General features: G+C 45.7%; 1 protein-coding gene across 4 annotated transcripts in view; it reads left to right on the forward strand.

The window, feature by feature from the left end:
• The first annotated feature begins 283 nt into the window (after positions 1-283).
• macir (macrophage immunometabolism regulator) overlaps positions 284-16764 on the forward strand; it is a 55494-nt gene continuing 39013 nt past the window's right edge. For 2 of the 4 annotated variants that reach the window (XR_011949085.1, XM_072516383.1), the window contains exon 1: positions 284-419. Coding sequence is in view for 1 of the 4 variants with exons in the window: in XM_072516382.1 (XP_072372483.1) it covers positions 615-637 (23 nt within the window). In the remaining 3 variants the exon portion in view is untranslated. Of the gene's footprint in view, positions 420-458; positions 638-1234; positions 1377-16764 lie in introns of those variants that run through there. The other 2 variants (XM_072516382.1, XM_072516384.1) reach the window with 2 other exon arrangements.

Below are 16764 nucleotides of genomic sequence, written 5' to 3' on the forward strand. Positions count from 1 at the left end.
ATGGGCCAAATGACCTCCTTCTGCACTGAAGTGATTCTATGGCATATAGCAACAGCAGAAAATGGGATTCGTTATCAAATTTCTAGTCGTGGCCTTGCAATATATTGTACTAACTACAAAGAAACTGGGCGAGTTTAGCAATAGCTCACTCATTAAACATTCCCCTCCCCACCCCCAAAAAAAAATGATTTCCCCAAACGCCAAGTGTGAGTGCGGTCTTGTTTAATCCATTAGTAACAGATTGCAATTCCTAGGGGCTGCCATGTCTTTTTACATCAGAATCATGTGACGGATCTGGGAGCTCTCCACTGCCACAACTGAACTCCCTCTGCTTTCTCTTTTCTTCCTGATTCCAGCATTCTCGCGGTCACCGGCTCGGGAGCTGGAAGCCGATCGATATTTCAGTCATTCGCCATCAGGTTGGTTTCTTTTTGCTTCCCAATTTCCCCTCTTTTTAAAAAAAAAAAATAAAACCCGAAATGATCCACGCTGATATTGTATTTTTTTTTAAAACGCCCCTATGCGAGGACATCAAATAGACGCGGATGGGGAATGGGTTGAAATCGACGAAGAAATGACCAACTTGATTTGCTTGGGTGTCTTGTGTGAGAGGCATGTTCAGCTGCCTTGGTCTAAGGTTAGTTCGCTGGGGTGGAAAGGGGGACAAGGTAGGTGTTGCTGGAGTCTGCTGGCTGATCGTGTGGACATTGAACAATATTGTAGGTCAGCATTTGAAGATTGGGATCGTTCTGGGCGGAGTACTCCCCCCCCCCCCCCCCCCAAGTGAGCTGAGAATAATAATATACTCCAATTTCGTTTATTTTGTATCGGCTGTTTAGACACACGAACCGGTGACAAGAGGTTTACAATAACGTGGAGATGGCCCAGTAAATTCAAAGTCTGAGGAGAGGCTGCTGCTTTTTTTGCTGGCTATAAGTACACTGCTCCCATTGGAGTATCTTGATACATGGGCTGGGGGTTTAAGTATTGTAATCCCGAATGGGCTCGTTTTTCAGTGTTCATCAAGTAAGATTGTAATTCATGATCGTTAATTTGAGGGCAGCCGGAAGTGAAAAATAAATTGTGCATTTTGCACCGTTGTATTCCTGACCTGTTGGCTGCATTCAAACGCTGCATCATGGATATGATACGTAATAATGCTAAAAATATCATGCAGTTAGAACGCAATCAGTGAAATTGGTTATGGAGAAATGTGGCCTAAAGCCAGGCCGACGGCTGATAGAAATAATTATTTGCATGAGTGCACGTTAATTTAAAGGACAGAACACATAATTCGCCCTATCAACCAGCACTTGATCCTGGACAAGTCCTGTCAACCACACACTTTTTGACCACATTGCCCTAGATATAAAGAGGTATGCCATTTTTGTAATCTTTCTATATCTTTCTACCTTCAAATGTCTCATTTGTTGAGAGGAATTTAGTAAGATTGGCTTATTTTGATACATTTGACCTTTTGTGATAATTCTCTGGATTTCCAGCTCCAGAACAGAGTGTTTGAAGTTTAATTACCAAATAAAATCATAATTGAGGATGCCACTGGAAGTATTTGGTGCTGGGATTATTCCAAGTACAAGCGGCAGCTTGTAGATTCCTCCATTGTTAATCAGATTAACCAACACACCCGTAAACTTTGCAGATCCACAAGTTTCCTTCATGAGAATTTGTATAGAATTATTGAGTGAGGAGTGAGGCTATGATGGTGCTGGTAACTTCCAGCGTGACAAAACGATTGCTTCTGTTTTGATCTCTAAGATGTTAGTGGCATGTGAGAAGGCAGCAGAGTGAAGGTTAGACCTTCCAGGAGTTTAGTACCATTGGACAGGAGGCTTTCCCCTAATATTAATCCTTGTATGAAGTGAATGAATAAATTTGATTCTTCTGAAAGTTTAATGTTCATGGAAGTTCTAGACTAGCACTGTCTACAGTCTTAAAGTAAGACATAAAGGAGTGACTGTAAGGGGAGGCTCTCCAATCATGAGAATGAGGTGTGTATCCATGGATCCTCAGTGTATCCAATGGCAGCATGTTTACTGGGCTAGTGCAGAAGAACAGAGGAGTTTGGGGTTCAGTCTCACAAAGCATTTAAATCAGCACCTCAATTGGATGAAGGTATTAAAAAGAGCTAATGGAACATTGAGCTGCATGGCAAAAACTATAGAATATAATAGACTGAATGAAATTGGATTCAAAGTAAGTGTTTATATAGCAAGGTAACAGTTGGAGTCCTGGCATAGGTTTGGATCTTAACATAGGAAGGATCTGAAGTAAATGCTGATTTATTGTGATACCACCCAGTCTGAAAAGACAAATAAAGGACTTGGAAAAACTGGGACTACTTTAATTTACAACCGAGAGAATTTTCATTACAACAGAGAAAATTAAGGACTGATTTCCCCCCCCCCCCCCCCCCCCCAAAAGAACCTAGGCATTGTTGGCAAGGCCAGCATTAATTATCCATTCCTAATTGCCTTTGAGAAGGTGGTGGTGAGTTGTCAGTTTCAAATTGCTGTGCACTTTGGTGATAGTTGGCGAGTGCCTTGAAGGGGAACTGGCAGGGTGTTGATGACCTAATGTTTTTGTCCTTGGTAGGAGAGGTTGCAATTTTGGGAGGTGCTGTTGAAGAAAAGTTGGTGCTGCAGTGCATACTGCAGCCATGGTACACCATCAGAGGAAGGATGAAATGAATGTTAAGGTGGTGGATGGGGTGTCAATTGTGCTGACCCAAACTACTATTATTCCTAGATGCTTTTGAGCTTCATAAGTATAGTTGGAGCTGTACCCAAATGGAAAGTGTTGCATCACATTCATGATTTGTTCCTTGTGAATGGCTTTGAGGAGACTGGGAGTGAATCATTTGCTACAGAATACCCAGCCTCTGGCCAGTTTCTTTAGCCACAGTATTTATATAGTTGGTCCAGTTTGTTTCCTGTCAATGGTGATCTCCCAAGATGTTGATGATGAAGGATTTGGCAATGGTAATGCTGTTGAATTTCCAGGGGCAGGAGTTAGACTCTCTCTTGTTTGAGATGGCCATTGACTGAAACTTGTGTGGTATGAATGTTATTTGCCACTTATCAGCCCAAGCCTCTATGTATGTGGGAAGGTGCAGCTTCATTCTGAGAAGGTGCTAATGATACTGAACACTGTGCAATCATAGAAACATAGGAAATAGGAGTAGGCCATTTTGCCCTTCACCCCCCCCCCCCCCCCCCCCCCCCCCGCGCGCGCCATATCCTTTGATCCGTTAAGCCCCAAGAGCTATATCAAACTCCCTGGAAACATATAATGTTTTGGCTCAACTGCTTTCTGTGGTAGTGCGTTCCACAGGCTCATCACCCTCTGGGTGAAGCAATTTCTCCTCATCTCAGTCCTAAATGGTTTACCCTGTGTCCTTGGTCTATGATCCCCTGGTTCTTGACTCCCCGCCATTGGGAACATCCTTCCTGCATCTACCCTGCCTAATCCTGTTAGAATTTTATAGGTGTCTTTGATATGCCTCCTCGTTCTTCTACTCTCGAGTGAATATAATCCTAACCGACTCGATCTCTCCTCACAGGTCAATCCGCCATCCCAGAATCAGTCTGGTAAACCTTCACTGCATTCCCTCTAGAGCAAGAATACCCTTCCTCCTAAGGAGACAGAAACTGCGCACACTATTCCACCTGTAGCCTCATAGAAGCCCTGTATAATTGCAGCAAAGCACCCCTGCTCCTGTACTCCAATTCTCTCGCTATGAATTGCTTCACCTTCATGCTTATTTCATGTTATTTTTCTTTAAATATTTTTTTATTCTCCTTTTTCACGTTTTCTCCCAAATTTACACCTAACAATAAACAATAATCAGTAATGAATGTAATGTCAATCCCCATATCAATAACAATGATCCCATCCTCCCACCAAACCCCAAACATTAGCCCGCATGTTAACATAATCAAATGACAAAAAGGAATCGGGAATCACCCATAGTCACCATTAGCACATGTCCTTCTCCCCCCCCCCCCCCCCCCCCCCCCCAACCCTCCCAGTTCCCAAACCCCTAATGTTCGATGTGATCCAATTCTCGAAAATGCATAATGAATAGCGCCCATGAATTGTGGAACCCCTCCATCCTTCCCCTCAGTTCAAATTTGACCTTTTCAAGCATCAAGAATTCCAGCAGGACCCCCCGCCACGCCAGGGCACAGGGTGGAGAGGTTGATCTCCACCCTAACAGGATCCACCTTCGGGCGATCAACGAGGCAAAGGCTACAACATCTGCCTCCCAGCCCGCTTCCAACCCCGGCTTGTCCGACACCCCGAATATAGCCTCCTGAGGGTCCGGGTCCAGTTTCACCTGCACCAGGGATTACCCTAAAAACCTCCTCCTTGTAATCCTCCAGCTTTGGACAGGCCCAAAACATATGAACGTGGTTTGTGGGGCCCCCCTGCAACGTTCACACACATCTTCTACCCCCTCGCCCTTGTAAGGTGCTCTATACACCATCTTCAGCTGTATCAGCCCCAACCTCGCACACTAAGTGTGCACACTCTCTGGTGAACCTCACACCAAAACCCCTGCTCCATACCCTCTCCCAACTCTTCCTCCCATTTTGCCTTGATCCCTACTAGCGGCGCCTTCTCCTCCACCAATATAAACCGCCGATACTACCCCCTTTCACCAGTCCCCCTGTCGTCAGCACCACCTCCAGCAATGTGGAGGCCGGCTCTATGGGGAAGCTCTGTATCTCCTTTCTGGCAAAGTCTCGGACCTCCATGTATCTAAATATTTCCCCTGCTCCAGCCCATACTTCGCTCCCAGCTCCTTCAATCTCGCAAAACGGCCCCCAAGAAACAAATCTTTTAGTGTCCTAATTCCTTTCTCCTCCCATCTCCGAAAATTTCCAGCCCACTTCCCTGGCTCAAATCTATGGTTCCCCCGAATCGGCATTTCCCTTGACCCTGCCCCCAACCCGTAATGCTGTCGAAACTGCCTCCAAATTCTCAACAAAGCTATTACTACCGGTCTCCCTGAGTATCTCCCCGGGGCCGTCAGGAGCGGCGCTGTCGCTAGCGCCTTCAATCCCGACCCCCGACCCAAACTCTCCTCCATCCTGACCCATTGGGAGTCAACCCCTCTGACCCAGCTCCGTACCTTTTCCACATTCGCGCCCGGTAATAATACATCAGGTTCGGAAGACCCAAACCCCCTGCCTTCCTCTCCGTACGAACACATTTTTAATTCTGGCAACCTTCCCTCCCCGTATGAATGAGGTAATCATCCCTTCAATCTCTCTAAAAAATGCCTTTGGCAGGAAAATCAGCAGGCATTGAAAAATAAACATGAATCGCGGCAGCACATTCATTTTAACGCCTGTACCCGACCCGCCAGTGACAGCGGGAGACCATCCCACCTTGCCAGATCAGCTTTCACCCTCCCCACCAAACTAGAAATGTTGTACCTGTGGAGCCCCCCACCAATCTCGAGCAATCTGCACCCCCAGTTATCTAAAGTGAGTCCCTGCCCTACGGAATGGCAACCCCCCCCCCCCCCCCCCCCCAACCCCTGCCCCCACGCCTGGCTGAGACACCACAAAATATTCACTCTTGTCTCAATTGAATTTGTACCCTGAGAAAGACCCAAACACCCGAAGCAGCTCCAGTATTCCCCTATTGACACACTTGGTTCCGACACGTATAATAACAAGTCATCGGCATATTAAGACACCCTATGCTCTATCCCCCCCGCACTATCCCTTTCCATACCCCCAACTTCTTAATGCGATGGCCAATGGCTCAGTCGCGAATGCAAACAACAGGGGGGACATAGAACATCCCTGCCTAGTCCCACGGTGGAGAGGAAAGTATTCTGAGGTGATGTTATTTGTGCGGTCACTGGCCCTCGGCTCCTTATATAATAGCTTTACCCAGTCCACAAATCTGGGTCCAATTCCAAACCGCTCTTGAACTGCCATCAAGTACCCCAATTCTACCCGGTCAAACGCCTTCTCGGCGTCCAATGCCACAACCACCTCTGTTTCCTTCCCCTCTGCCGGTACCAGAACCACGTTCAATACCCTCCTAATGTTCAAAAAGAGCTGCCTCCCTCTCACAAACCCCGACTGATCTTCACCTATCACCTTCGGGACGCACTCCTCTTGCCTACCTGCCAGCACCTTCGCCAATATTTTGCGTCTACGTTTAAAAGTGATATGGGCCTATACGACGCACACTCTGTCGGATCCTTATCTTTCTTAAGTAACAGGGAAATCGATGCCTGCCCCAAAGTTTGTGGTAACACCCCCTTCCCTATCGCCTCCTCAAAAACATCCTCACCATCAGCGGTAACAGCTTATTTTTGAATTTTTTATAATATTCCACCGGAAACCCATCCGGTCCTGACACCTTCCCCGACTGCATACTCCCAATCGCATCTTTTATCTCCTGCTCCACTATTGCCTCCTCTAATGTAGCCCTGTCCCCCTCCCCTAACCTCGGGTACTCCAACCCATCTAGAAATTCCTGCACCTCCCCCCCCCCCCCCCCCCCCCCCCCCCCCCTCCCCCAGGTGGCTCTGACCTGTACAGCCTCTCATAGAATTCCTTAAGGACCTTGTTAATCTGATCTGGAGCTGCCACCAACTTCTCTGCCTGTGCTGCACCTGGACAACTTCCCTTGCCGCAGCCTTCCTAAGGAGCTGGCCCGCCAACATACTTCTCGCCATGCTTGTAAACTGCCCCCCTTGCTCGCCTCAATTGGCGTACCGCCTTCCTGATAGATAGTCGGTCAAAGCTCGCCTGGAGTTCCTTCCTCTTTTCCAACTGCGCTGGGTCCCTATCTTCTGCACACCTCCTGTCTACCTCCAGCATCTCATCTATTACCCTCTGACATTCCAATCTCTCCTCTTTGTCTAGCCTACCCTTGAACAAGATCACCTCAGTCCTCAGAAGGACGAGTTGCATCTAAACTGGAGAGCCATAAATATCCTGGCCGCGAGGTTTGCTAGTGTCACATGGGAGGGTTTAAACTAGTATGGCAGGGGGGGTGGGCACGGGAGCAATAGGTCAGAAGGTGAGAGCATTGAGGGAGAACTAGGGAATAGGATCAGTATGGCTCTGAGGCAGAGCAGGCAGGGAGAAGTTGCTGAACACAGCCTGTCTGGTGGCCTGAAGTGCATATGTTTTAATGCAAGAAGTATTACGGGTAAGGCAGATGAAGTTAGAGCTTGGATTAGTACTTGGAACTATGATGTTGTTGCCATTACAGAGACCTGGTTGAGGGAAGGGCAGGATTGGCAGCTAAACGTTCCAGGATTTAGATGCTTCAGGTGGGATAGAGGGGGATGTAAAAGGGATGGCGGAGTTGCGCTACTGGTTAGGGAGAATATCACAGCTGTATTACGGGAGGACACCTCAAAGGGCAGTGAGGCTATATGGGTAGAGATCAGGAATAAGAAGGGTGCAGTCACAATGTTGGGGGTTTACTACAGGCCTCCCAACAGCCAGTGGGAGATAGAGGATAGAGATAGGTAGACAGATTTTGGAAAAGAGTTAAAAACAACAGGGTTGTTGTGTTGGGAGACTTCAACTTCCCCAATATTGACTGGGACTCACTTAGTGCCAGGGGCTTAGACAGGGCAGAGTTTGTAAGGAGCATCCAGGAGGGCTTCTTAAAACAATATGTAGACAGTCCAACTAGGGAAGGGGCTGGACTGGGCCTGGTATTGGGGAATGAGCCCGGCCAGGTGGTAGAAACTTCAGTAGGGGAGCATTTCGGGAACAGTGACCACAATTCAGTAAGTTTTAAAGTGCTGGTGGACAAGGATAAGAGTAGTCCTAGGGTGAATGTGCGAAATTGGGGATGGCTAATTATAACAATATTAGGCGGGAACTGAAGAACCTGGATTGGGGGTGGATGTTTGAGGGTAAATCAACATCTGACATGTGAGAGGCTTTCAAGTGTCAATTGAAAGGAATTCAGGACCGGCATGCTCCTGTGAGGAAGAAGGATAAATACGGCAATTTTCAGGAACCTTGGATAACGAGAGATATTGTAGGCCTCGTCAAAAAGAAAAAGGAGGCATTTGTCAGGGCTAAAAGGCTGGGAACAGATGAAGCCTGTGTGGAATGTAAGGAAAATAGGAAGGAACTTAAGCAAGGAGTCAGGAGGGCTTGAAGGGGTCACGAAACGTCATTGTCAAATAGGGTTAAGGAAAATCCCAAGGCTTTTTACACGTACATAAAAAGCAAGAGGGTAGCCAGGGACAGGGTTAGCCCTCTGAAGGATAGGCAAGGGAATCTATGTGTGGAGCCAGAGGAAATGGGCGAGGTACTAAATGAATACTTTGCATCAGTATTCACCAAAGAGAAGGAATTGGTGGATGTTGAGTCTGGGGAAGGGTATGTAGATAGCCTGGGTCACTTTGAGATCCAAAAAGACGAGGTGTTGGGCATTTTGAAAAATATTAAGGTAGATAAGTCCCCAGGGCCTGATGGGATCTACCCCAGAATACTGAAGGAGGCTAGAGAGGAAATTGCTGAGGCCTTGACAGAAATCTTTGGATCCTCGTTGCCTTCAGGTGATGTCCCGGTGGACTGGAGAATAGCCAATGTTGTTCCTTTGTTTAAGAAGGGTAGCAAGGATAATCCAGGGAACTACAGGCCGGTGAGCCTTGCGTTAGTTGTAGGGAAATTACTGGAGAGAATTCTTTGAGACAGGATCTACTCCCATTTGGAAGCAAATGGACGTATTAGTGATAGGCAGCATGAAGGGGAGGTCGTGTCTCACTAACTTGATAGAGTATTTCGAAGAGGTCACAAAGATGATAGATGCAGGTAGGGCAGTGGATGTTGCCCATATGGACTTCAGTAAGGCCTTTGACAAGGTCCCTCATGGTAGACTCGTACAAAAGGTGAAGTCACATGGGATCAGGGGTGAGCTGGCAAGGTGGATACAGAACTGGCTAGGTCATAGAAGGCAGAGAGTAGCAATGGAAGGATGCTTTTCTAATTGGAGGGCTGTGACTACTGGTGTTCCACAGGGATCAGTGCTGAGACCGTTGCTGTTTGTAGTATATATAAATGATTTGGAGGAAAATGTCACTGGTCTGATTAGTAAGTTTGCAGACGACACAAGGGTTGGTGGAATTGCAGATAGCGATGAGGACTGTCAGAGGATACAGCAGGATTGTTTGGAGACTTGGGCGGAGAGATGGCAGATGAAGTTTAATCCGGACAAATGTGCGGTAATGCATTTTGGAAGGTCGAATGCAGGTAGGGAATATACAGTGAATGGCAGAACCCTCAAGAGTATTGAAAGTCAGAGAGATCTAGGTGTACAGGTTCACGGGTCACTGAAAGGGGCAACACAGGTGGAGAAGGTAGTCAAGAAGGCATATGGCATGCTTGCCTTCATTGGCCGGGGCATTGAGTATAAGAATTGGCAAGTCATGTTGCAGCTGTATAGAACCTTAGTTAGGCCACACTTGGAGTATAGTGTTCAATTCTGGTTGCCACACTTCCAGAAGGACGTGGAGGCTTTAGAGAGGGTGCAGAAGAGATTTACCAGAACGTTGCCTGGTATGGAGGGCATTAGCTATAAGGAGTGGTTGAATAAACTCGGTTTGTTCTCACTGGAACGGCGGGTACTGAGGGGTGACCTGATAGAGGTCTACAAAATTATGAGGGGCATAGACCGAGTGGATAGTCAGAGGCTTTTCTCCAGGGTAGAGGGGTCAATTACTAGGGGCCATAGGTTTAAGGTGCGAGGGGCAAGGTTTAGAGTAGACGTACGAGGCAAGTTTTTTTACACAGAGGGTAGTGGGTGCCTGGAACTCGCTGCCGAAGGAGGTGGTGGAAGCAGGGACGATAGTGACATTTAAGGGGCATCTTGACAAATACATGGATGGGAATAGAGGGATACGGACCCAGGAAGTGTTGAAGATTGTAGTTTAGTCGGGCAGCATGGTCAGCACGGGCTTGGAGGGCTGAAGGGCCTGTTCCTGTGCTGTACATTTCTTTGTTCTTTGTTTGTTCTCACCGACCTCCTTTAAAGCCTCCCAGATAACCGCCTTTGGTACCTCACCCGTGCAGTTAAAACCTATATATTCCTCAATTACTTTTTCAATTTTGTCACAGAGCCCTCGGTCCCCCAACAGTCCAGCATCTAACTTCCACCCTGGTCTCTGTACCATCCCCTTCTCCAGTACCATATCCACCCAATGTGGAGCATGATCTGATAATGCAATTGCCAAGTACTCTAACCCTTTAACCCCAGCCAGCAGTGCCTTCCCCACCATGGAAAAGTCAATCCGCGACACCTTATGGGCTGCTGAGAAAAACGATAACTCCCACTCCCTCGAGTGCAAAAACCTCCAAGTGTCCACCCCTCCCATTTCCACCATTAGCCCAGCCAGCCCCCTTGCCCTCCTGACGGGACTTGCGAGCGCGGCCGTGACCTGTCCAGTTTTGGCTCCTGCGCCAACTTCCAGTCCATGCTTATTTCATGTTTAATGCTATTTCCAAAATCACCACTGCAGTTTGGGGATCTATATACAACCTCACTAATGTTTTTTGCCTCTTGGTGTTTCTCATCCCTAAACATAGAGATTCTGTATCATCGGAGCTAATATCCCTCCTCATTATTGTGTTAATTTCCTCTTTAACCAGCAATGCAACCCAACAGCCTTTTCATTTTTGTCTGTCCTTCCTAAGTACTGAATACCCCTTGTGTTCAATTCCCATCCCTGGTTACCCTGCAACCAGATTTCCATAGTCCCAACAAATCATATGTGTTCACACTTATTTGTACGATTAATTCATTCAATTCATTGCGAATGGTCTGCATGTTAAGCACCTTAAGGCCTGTCTTTTTAACATTCCTTGTCCTGTTCCCATTATTTTTCACTGTGGCCCTGTTTGATTCTGGCCCTTGATTTCTCTATTCCCCTTTCTGTCTTTTGTTCTTATCCATGTTTCCCCCTCCTCTGACTCCTTGCATAGGTTCCCATCCCCCTGCCAATTTAGTTTAAACCCTTCCCAACCACTTTAGCAAATACTCCTCCTAGGACATCAGTCCAGGTCCTACCCAGGTGTAACCCGTCCAGGTCCTACCCAGGTGTAACCCGTCCAGTTTCTACCCAGGTGTAACCCATCCAGTTTGTATTGGTTCCACCTCCACCAGAACTGGTCCCAATGTCCCAGGAATCTGAAACCCCCCACCCCTGTCTCTTCAGCCACATATTCATCTGATATATCCTGCTATTTCTACTCTTGAGTAGCATGTGGTACTAGTAGAAATCCTCAGATCACTACCTTTTGAGGTCCTACTTTTCAACTTCCTAATTCCCTATATTCTGCTTTTAGGACCGCATCCTTTTTTTAGCCTATGTTGTCCATACCAATGTGTACCATGACCATTGGCCGTTCCCCCCCCCCCCCCCCCCCCAACCACCACCTAAGAATGTCCTCTAGCCGCTCTGAGACATTTTTGACCCACGCACCAGGGACGTAACATACCATCCTGGAGTCATGTTTGCAGCCACCGAAACTCCTATCTATTCCCCTTACGATTGAATATGATATAACTATTGCATTCCCACACGTCTTACTCTTACAATGCACAGTACGAGCGAACATATCTAATTTTGACCTTGTAGGCTCAGTGGGCTAGACAGCTGGTTTGTAATGCAGAATAAAGCCATGAGCGCAGGTTCAATTCCCGTACCAGCTTACCCAAACAGGCGGCGGAATGTGGTGACGAGGGGCTTTTCACAGTAACTTCATGCTTGTGACAATAAAAGATTATTATTATCATTAATATAGGAACGTTACTGAAGCAACTGAAGATGATTGGGCCTCCACACTATCCTGAGGAGCTCCTGTTGTGATGTCTTGAGGCTGAGATGGTTTGCTTTCCATAAACCAGCCAGTGGAGCATTTTCCGTCTGATTCTAATTAACTTCAATTTTCCATGTTGCCAGATGATCAATATCAGGGGCAGTCACTCTCAGCTCAGCTTTGAAATTCAGCTCTTCTGTTCCTGCTTAGACCAAAACTGTAATGAGGTCTGAAGCTGAGTGGCGTTGGCGGAACCCAAACTGAGCTTCAGTGAACTGGTTATTGCTGAGTAACTGCTACTGAATAGAAAGATGGGCGACACCTTCTATCCCTTTTGATGGGTTCAGAGTAAACAAATGGGGCAGTAATTGCCTGGTTGGGATTTGATCTGTTTTTGTTGACAGGACATACCTGTGTTATTTCCACTTTGTTGGGCAGTTGTCAGTGTTCTAGCTGCTCTGAAACAGATTAGCGAGGGGCACAGCTAGTCCTGGAGTACTTCATCCTTCAGTATTACAGCCGCGATGTTGTGTGGTCCTGATATGGCTACCTCCTCTCCATTAGTTGTTACCACCTTTCCTACTTGTGGCTGTACTGAAGAGCTTTGATCTGATTCATCCATTGTGGGATCATTTCTATAGCATGTGTAGTGGCTTTACCAGTTTGCATCTCATTTTTCATTGTCTGATGCTGCTTCTGTCATGCTCTTCTCTACTCCTTATTGATCCAGAGTTGGTCCTTGAGCTTGATGCTAATGGTGGAGCAAAGAAAATACTGGGCCATGAGGTTACTGATGATGGTTCAATACAATTCTGGTGCGCATGGCACCTCAAGGATGCTCAGTTTGAAACTGCTGGATTTATTCTGAATCTATTCAATTTTGAAAAGCGGTATGGATGGAGGGTATAATGTCAACAGTCTGAAGATCAGACATTGTCTCCACAAGAACTTTGTGGTGCGTTCCTATTAGTACTATCGTGGGCAAGTGTATTTGGGACAGATTTGCAGATTTGGGAGATGTTTAAATTTATGAAGGAGTGGTACAAATTACTTCAAGATATTGTTCATGATTGAGGGATCTGGAATGTGTACGTGTGAATATAAGATTAAATACATAAAAGTTTGGACATAGAAGCCATTTTGTTTTAAATGAGTGTTTTGAGGCAGTGGAATGTACTGCTAGATTTAATGAGTTAATGATTGAACCAGAGACTATACCAATGTTTGAGGAGGGATTGAGTCGTTAAGGATTGTATTCACTGGAGTTCAAAATAATGTGGGGATCTTCATAGACACCTTATAAAATTCTAACAGGACGAGATGGAGTAGATGCAAAAAGGATGTCCCAATGGTGTGGCATGGTAGCTCAGAGGTTAGCACTGTTGCTTCACAGCTCCAGGGTCCCAGGTTCGATTCCCAGCTTGGGTCACTGTCTGTGCGGAGTCTACACGTTCTCCCCGTGTCTGGGTGCTCGGGTTTCTCCCCTCAGTCCAAAGATGTGCATATTAGGTGGATTGGCCAAGCTAAATTGCCCTTAGTGTCCAAAAAAGATTAGGTGGGGTTATTGGGTTACGGAGATGGGGTGGAGGTGTGGGCTTAGGTAGCGTTCTCTTTCCAAGGGCCGGTGCAGACCCGATGGGCCAAATGGCCTCCTTCTGCACTGTAAATTCTATGATTCTATGGTGAATATGTACAGAACCGGGGGTCACAGTCTGAGATACGAGGTAGAGTGTTTAGGAAAAATGTCTTCACCCAGAGAGTGGTGACCCTATAGAAATAAGTTGAGGTCAAAACACTTAAGTTTACATGAAGCAGTTAGATAAAGCACTTGGGACGAAGGGGATCAAAGTATATGGGGGCGGGGGGGGATCAGGCTATTGTGTTGGATGATCAGCCATGATCATAATGACAGAGCAGGCTCAAAGGGCCGAATAGCCTCCTGCTCCTATTTTCTATATTAAGAATAGATTAGATAAGTGGATGAATGAAAGGAGAGTGAAGAGATATAGGAACAGGGTCAGCATATGGGATTAGGACCATGCCTTGGGGACCAAATGGCTGGTTTCTGAATTGGATTTATGTGCAATTCTATGTACCATATCAGAAAGTAAGACTCTGTAACTGAGAATTCTGATAATTGGGCAGAAAGTAGCCACATTTTACAACATCTGAGACGATTTGGCTTCTGAACCAGACTCTGCAAAACATGGACACTGAGGATTTGGCTATAAGAAAGTGGTTCTGGTGTGCGATTCTCTACTTGCAGTTGTGACCGGGAATCTCAGGTGCAGTGTGGTTCCCCTGGTACCAGGCTGTAGAACAGATGGAAAGAAAGCAGCAAGTGAACATGATGGTTCATACCCTAACCAGTGGTATAGATTGAAATGTATCTGAAGTCTTGCAAAGGGAGTTTAAACAGAAAAACAAAATCGCAAAGGTGATCTCTGGATTGCTTCCAGTCCTGGCAGGTGGGCAAATGACTGTGGAGCTTCCAGGGAAGTGTTCACAGGATGTAGGAAATCTGCAAGTGAAAGGGCTAGCCTGGGGAGATTTTAATTTTCATACAGATTGGATGAATTATATTGGCAAAGGTGGCCTGAAGGATAAAACAGACTGTTTTAGACCTGGTAATGTATAATGAGACAGGATTAATAAATTACCTCATAGTAAAAGATCCTTAAGATAAGCGTGATCATAACATGTGGAATTTTACATACAGTTTGAGGGCGCAAAAGTATGGTCTGAAAGGAATGTTGTAATTGCCAGTTATTTACATTTATGAAGAAAGAATTGGCCAAATTGGACTGAGAAAAATTGGATAAAAGGTAAGATGGCAGGTGACTAGTAACACACTGAGATATTTCATGCCCTGAATTTTGCACCCGTCAGGTGCGCACACTCTATGTGCCTGGAATCGAGCGTGAGAAGCGCTTCCGGCTGTGATCAGCCCCGGAACGTGATATCACGCTGGCTTAGCCAATTAATGAGTAGCCAGTGTGAAACGTGTGCCGAGAAGGCTCAGTAGTGGCGGGTTGCACATCCAATGGGCTCCCCGAGGCAGACAGCTGCCGCGGAGACCCACAGATCTCTACACATTAAATGTGATGCAATGAGCTGTGTCCAGGCAACACATTCAAACACCTGACTGCAGAACTCCAAAAGACCTCAGACCCCAGGCACCTTTTAAAATTTTATTTTGGTCCTGATATTTCATCCCACCCTAGATCGAACTAAAATGTGAAGGCTGCCTGATCAATTGGAACACCAGCCAACTGTAAAACTAGATGGGATACGTGAAAGCGCTTTTAATTGATTCCTTAATGGGCCTAATTTCCCACTTAATTAGTGACGTGTGCTTCCAATTCCCATACGTGCCCATTCATTGAACTATCACGCAATGAAGTCTGGACCATGCTCGACGTCTCTTTGTGCAATTTAACGTGCTTCCAGGTCGGGCGTGTTCCCACCCAAGCAATGTAAAATTTTGGCCCATTACTCTCAACATAATATACCCATTGAGAAAGAAAGACTCTACAAGAAAGATGTCCAATTCATGATTAACTAAAGAAGTTCAGTGTGGTATTAAGTTGAAAGAAAGGATGTGCAATGGTGCATAGTTGTAGCACTAAACATTGTGAACATTTTAGAAACCTGCAAAGCTTGGCTTTGAAAACAATAAAAAGGGAGAAATTGAAGTTGGAGAGAAAACTAGCCAGGCATATAAAAAGACTCAGTGAAAAATTCTGCAAGTATATGAAAAATAAAAGTTTAATTGTACCGATCTTTGGTTCCTTAGAGGGTGAAAGTGGGAAATTAGTCATGGGAAACCAGGAACTAGCAGAGACTTTAAACAAGTGTTTTGTATCTATCTTCACAGTAAAAGACACAAAATCAATTCGCTAGAGAAAAAGTACCAGGAAAACTAATGAGATTAAAGGCTGGCAGGTTCTTTAAGGAAGGGCTTAAAGGAAGTTGCTGCAGAGGTAGTGGGTGCACTGGTTGTAATCCTCCAAAATTCCCTAGATTCTGGAAAGAAAGTGCAAATGTAATACCACTATTCAAGAAAGAAGGGAGATAGAAAGCAGGAAACTAATATTAGTTAGTCTAACATCTGTCATTTGGAAAATGTTAGTCTTCGTTATTATAGAGGGAGTAATAGGACACAAAAAATAATAATACATTCAGGTTGAGACAATATAATTTGGTAAAAGGGAAATTGTGTTTGACCAATTTATTGGAGTGCTTTAAGGATGTAACATGCAAGGTGGAGAAAGGCAAACTAGTAGATGTAGTAGATTTCAAAAATGGCATTTGATATGGAGACATAAGATGAGAGTTGTATTGGGGGTGATAAGAGGATTGGCTAATGGGGAACAGTCAGGAGAAATGGGTCATTTTCAGCTTGGCAAACTATAATTGGTAGAATGCCGCAAGGATCACAAAGAAGAGGGACACGTTGATTGGTGATGTCTCAGAGGGATATGTAAACGCTTTAGAACAGGTCGTTATTATGAGGGAGGAAGTGCCAGATGTGTTAAAAAGCATTAAGGTAGACAATTAGCCAGGACCAGATGGCATCTATCCCAGATTACTGAGGGAGACAGATGAAATCGCTGGGCCTCTGACAGAAATCTTTGTGTCCTCATTGGCCACAGGTGAGGTCCCAGAGGATTGGAGGATAGCCAATGTTGGCCCCTAATTTCAGAAGGGTAGCAAGGATAACCCGGGTAAATATAGGCAAGTGAACTTGACGTCAGTGATAGTGAAATATTGGAAAAGATTCTCGGAGATAGGATCTATGCACATTTGAAAGTGAATGATCTAATTAGCGACAGGCAGCATGGTTTTGTATGAGGGAGGACATGTCTCACTAATTTAAATGAGTTTTTGGAGGAGGTGACAAAAATGATTGTCGAGGGAATGGCTA

The sequence above is a fragment of the Scyliorhinus torazame genome, chromosome 9, assembly GCF_047496885.1.
Source record: "Scyliorhinus torazame isolate Kashiwa2021f chromosome 9, sScyTor2.1, whole genome shotgun sequence".
Taxonomy (NCBI): Eukaryota; Metazoa; Chordata; class Chondrichthyes; order Carcharhiniformes; family Scyliorhinidae; genus Scyliorhinus; species Scyliorhinus torazame.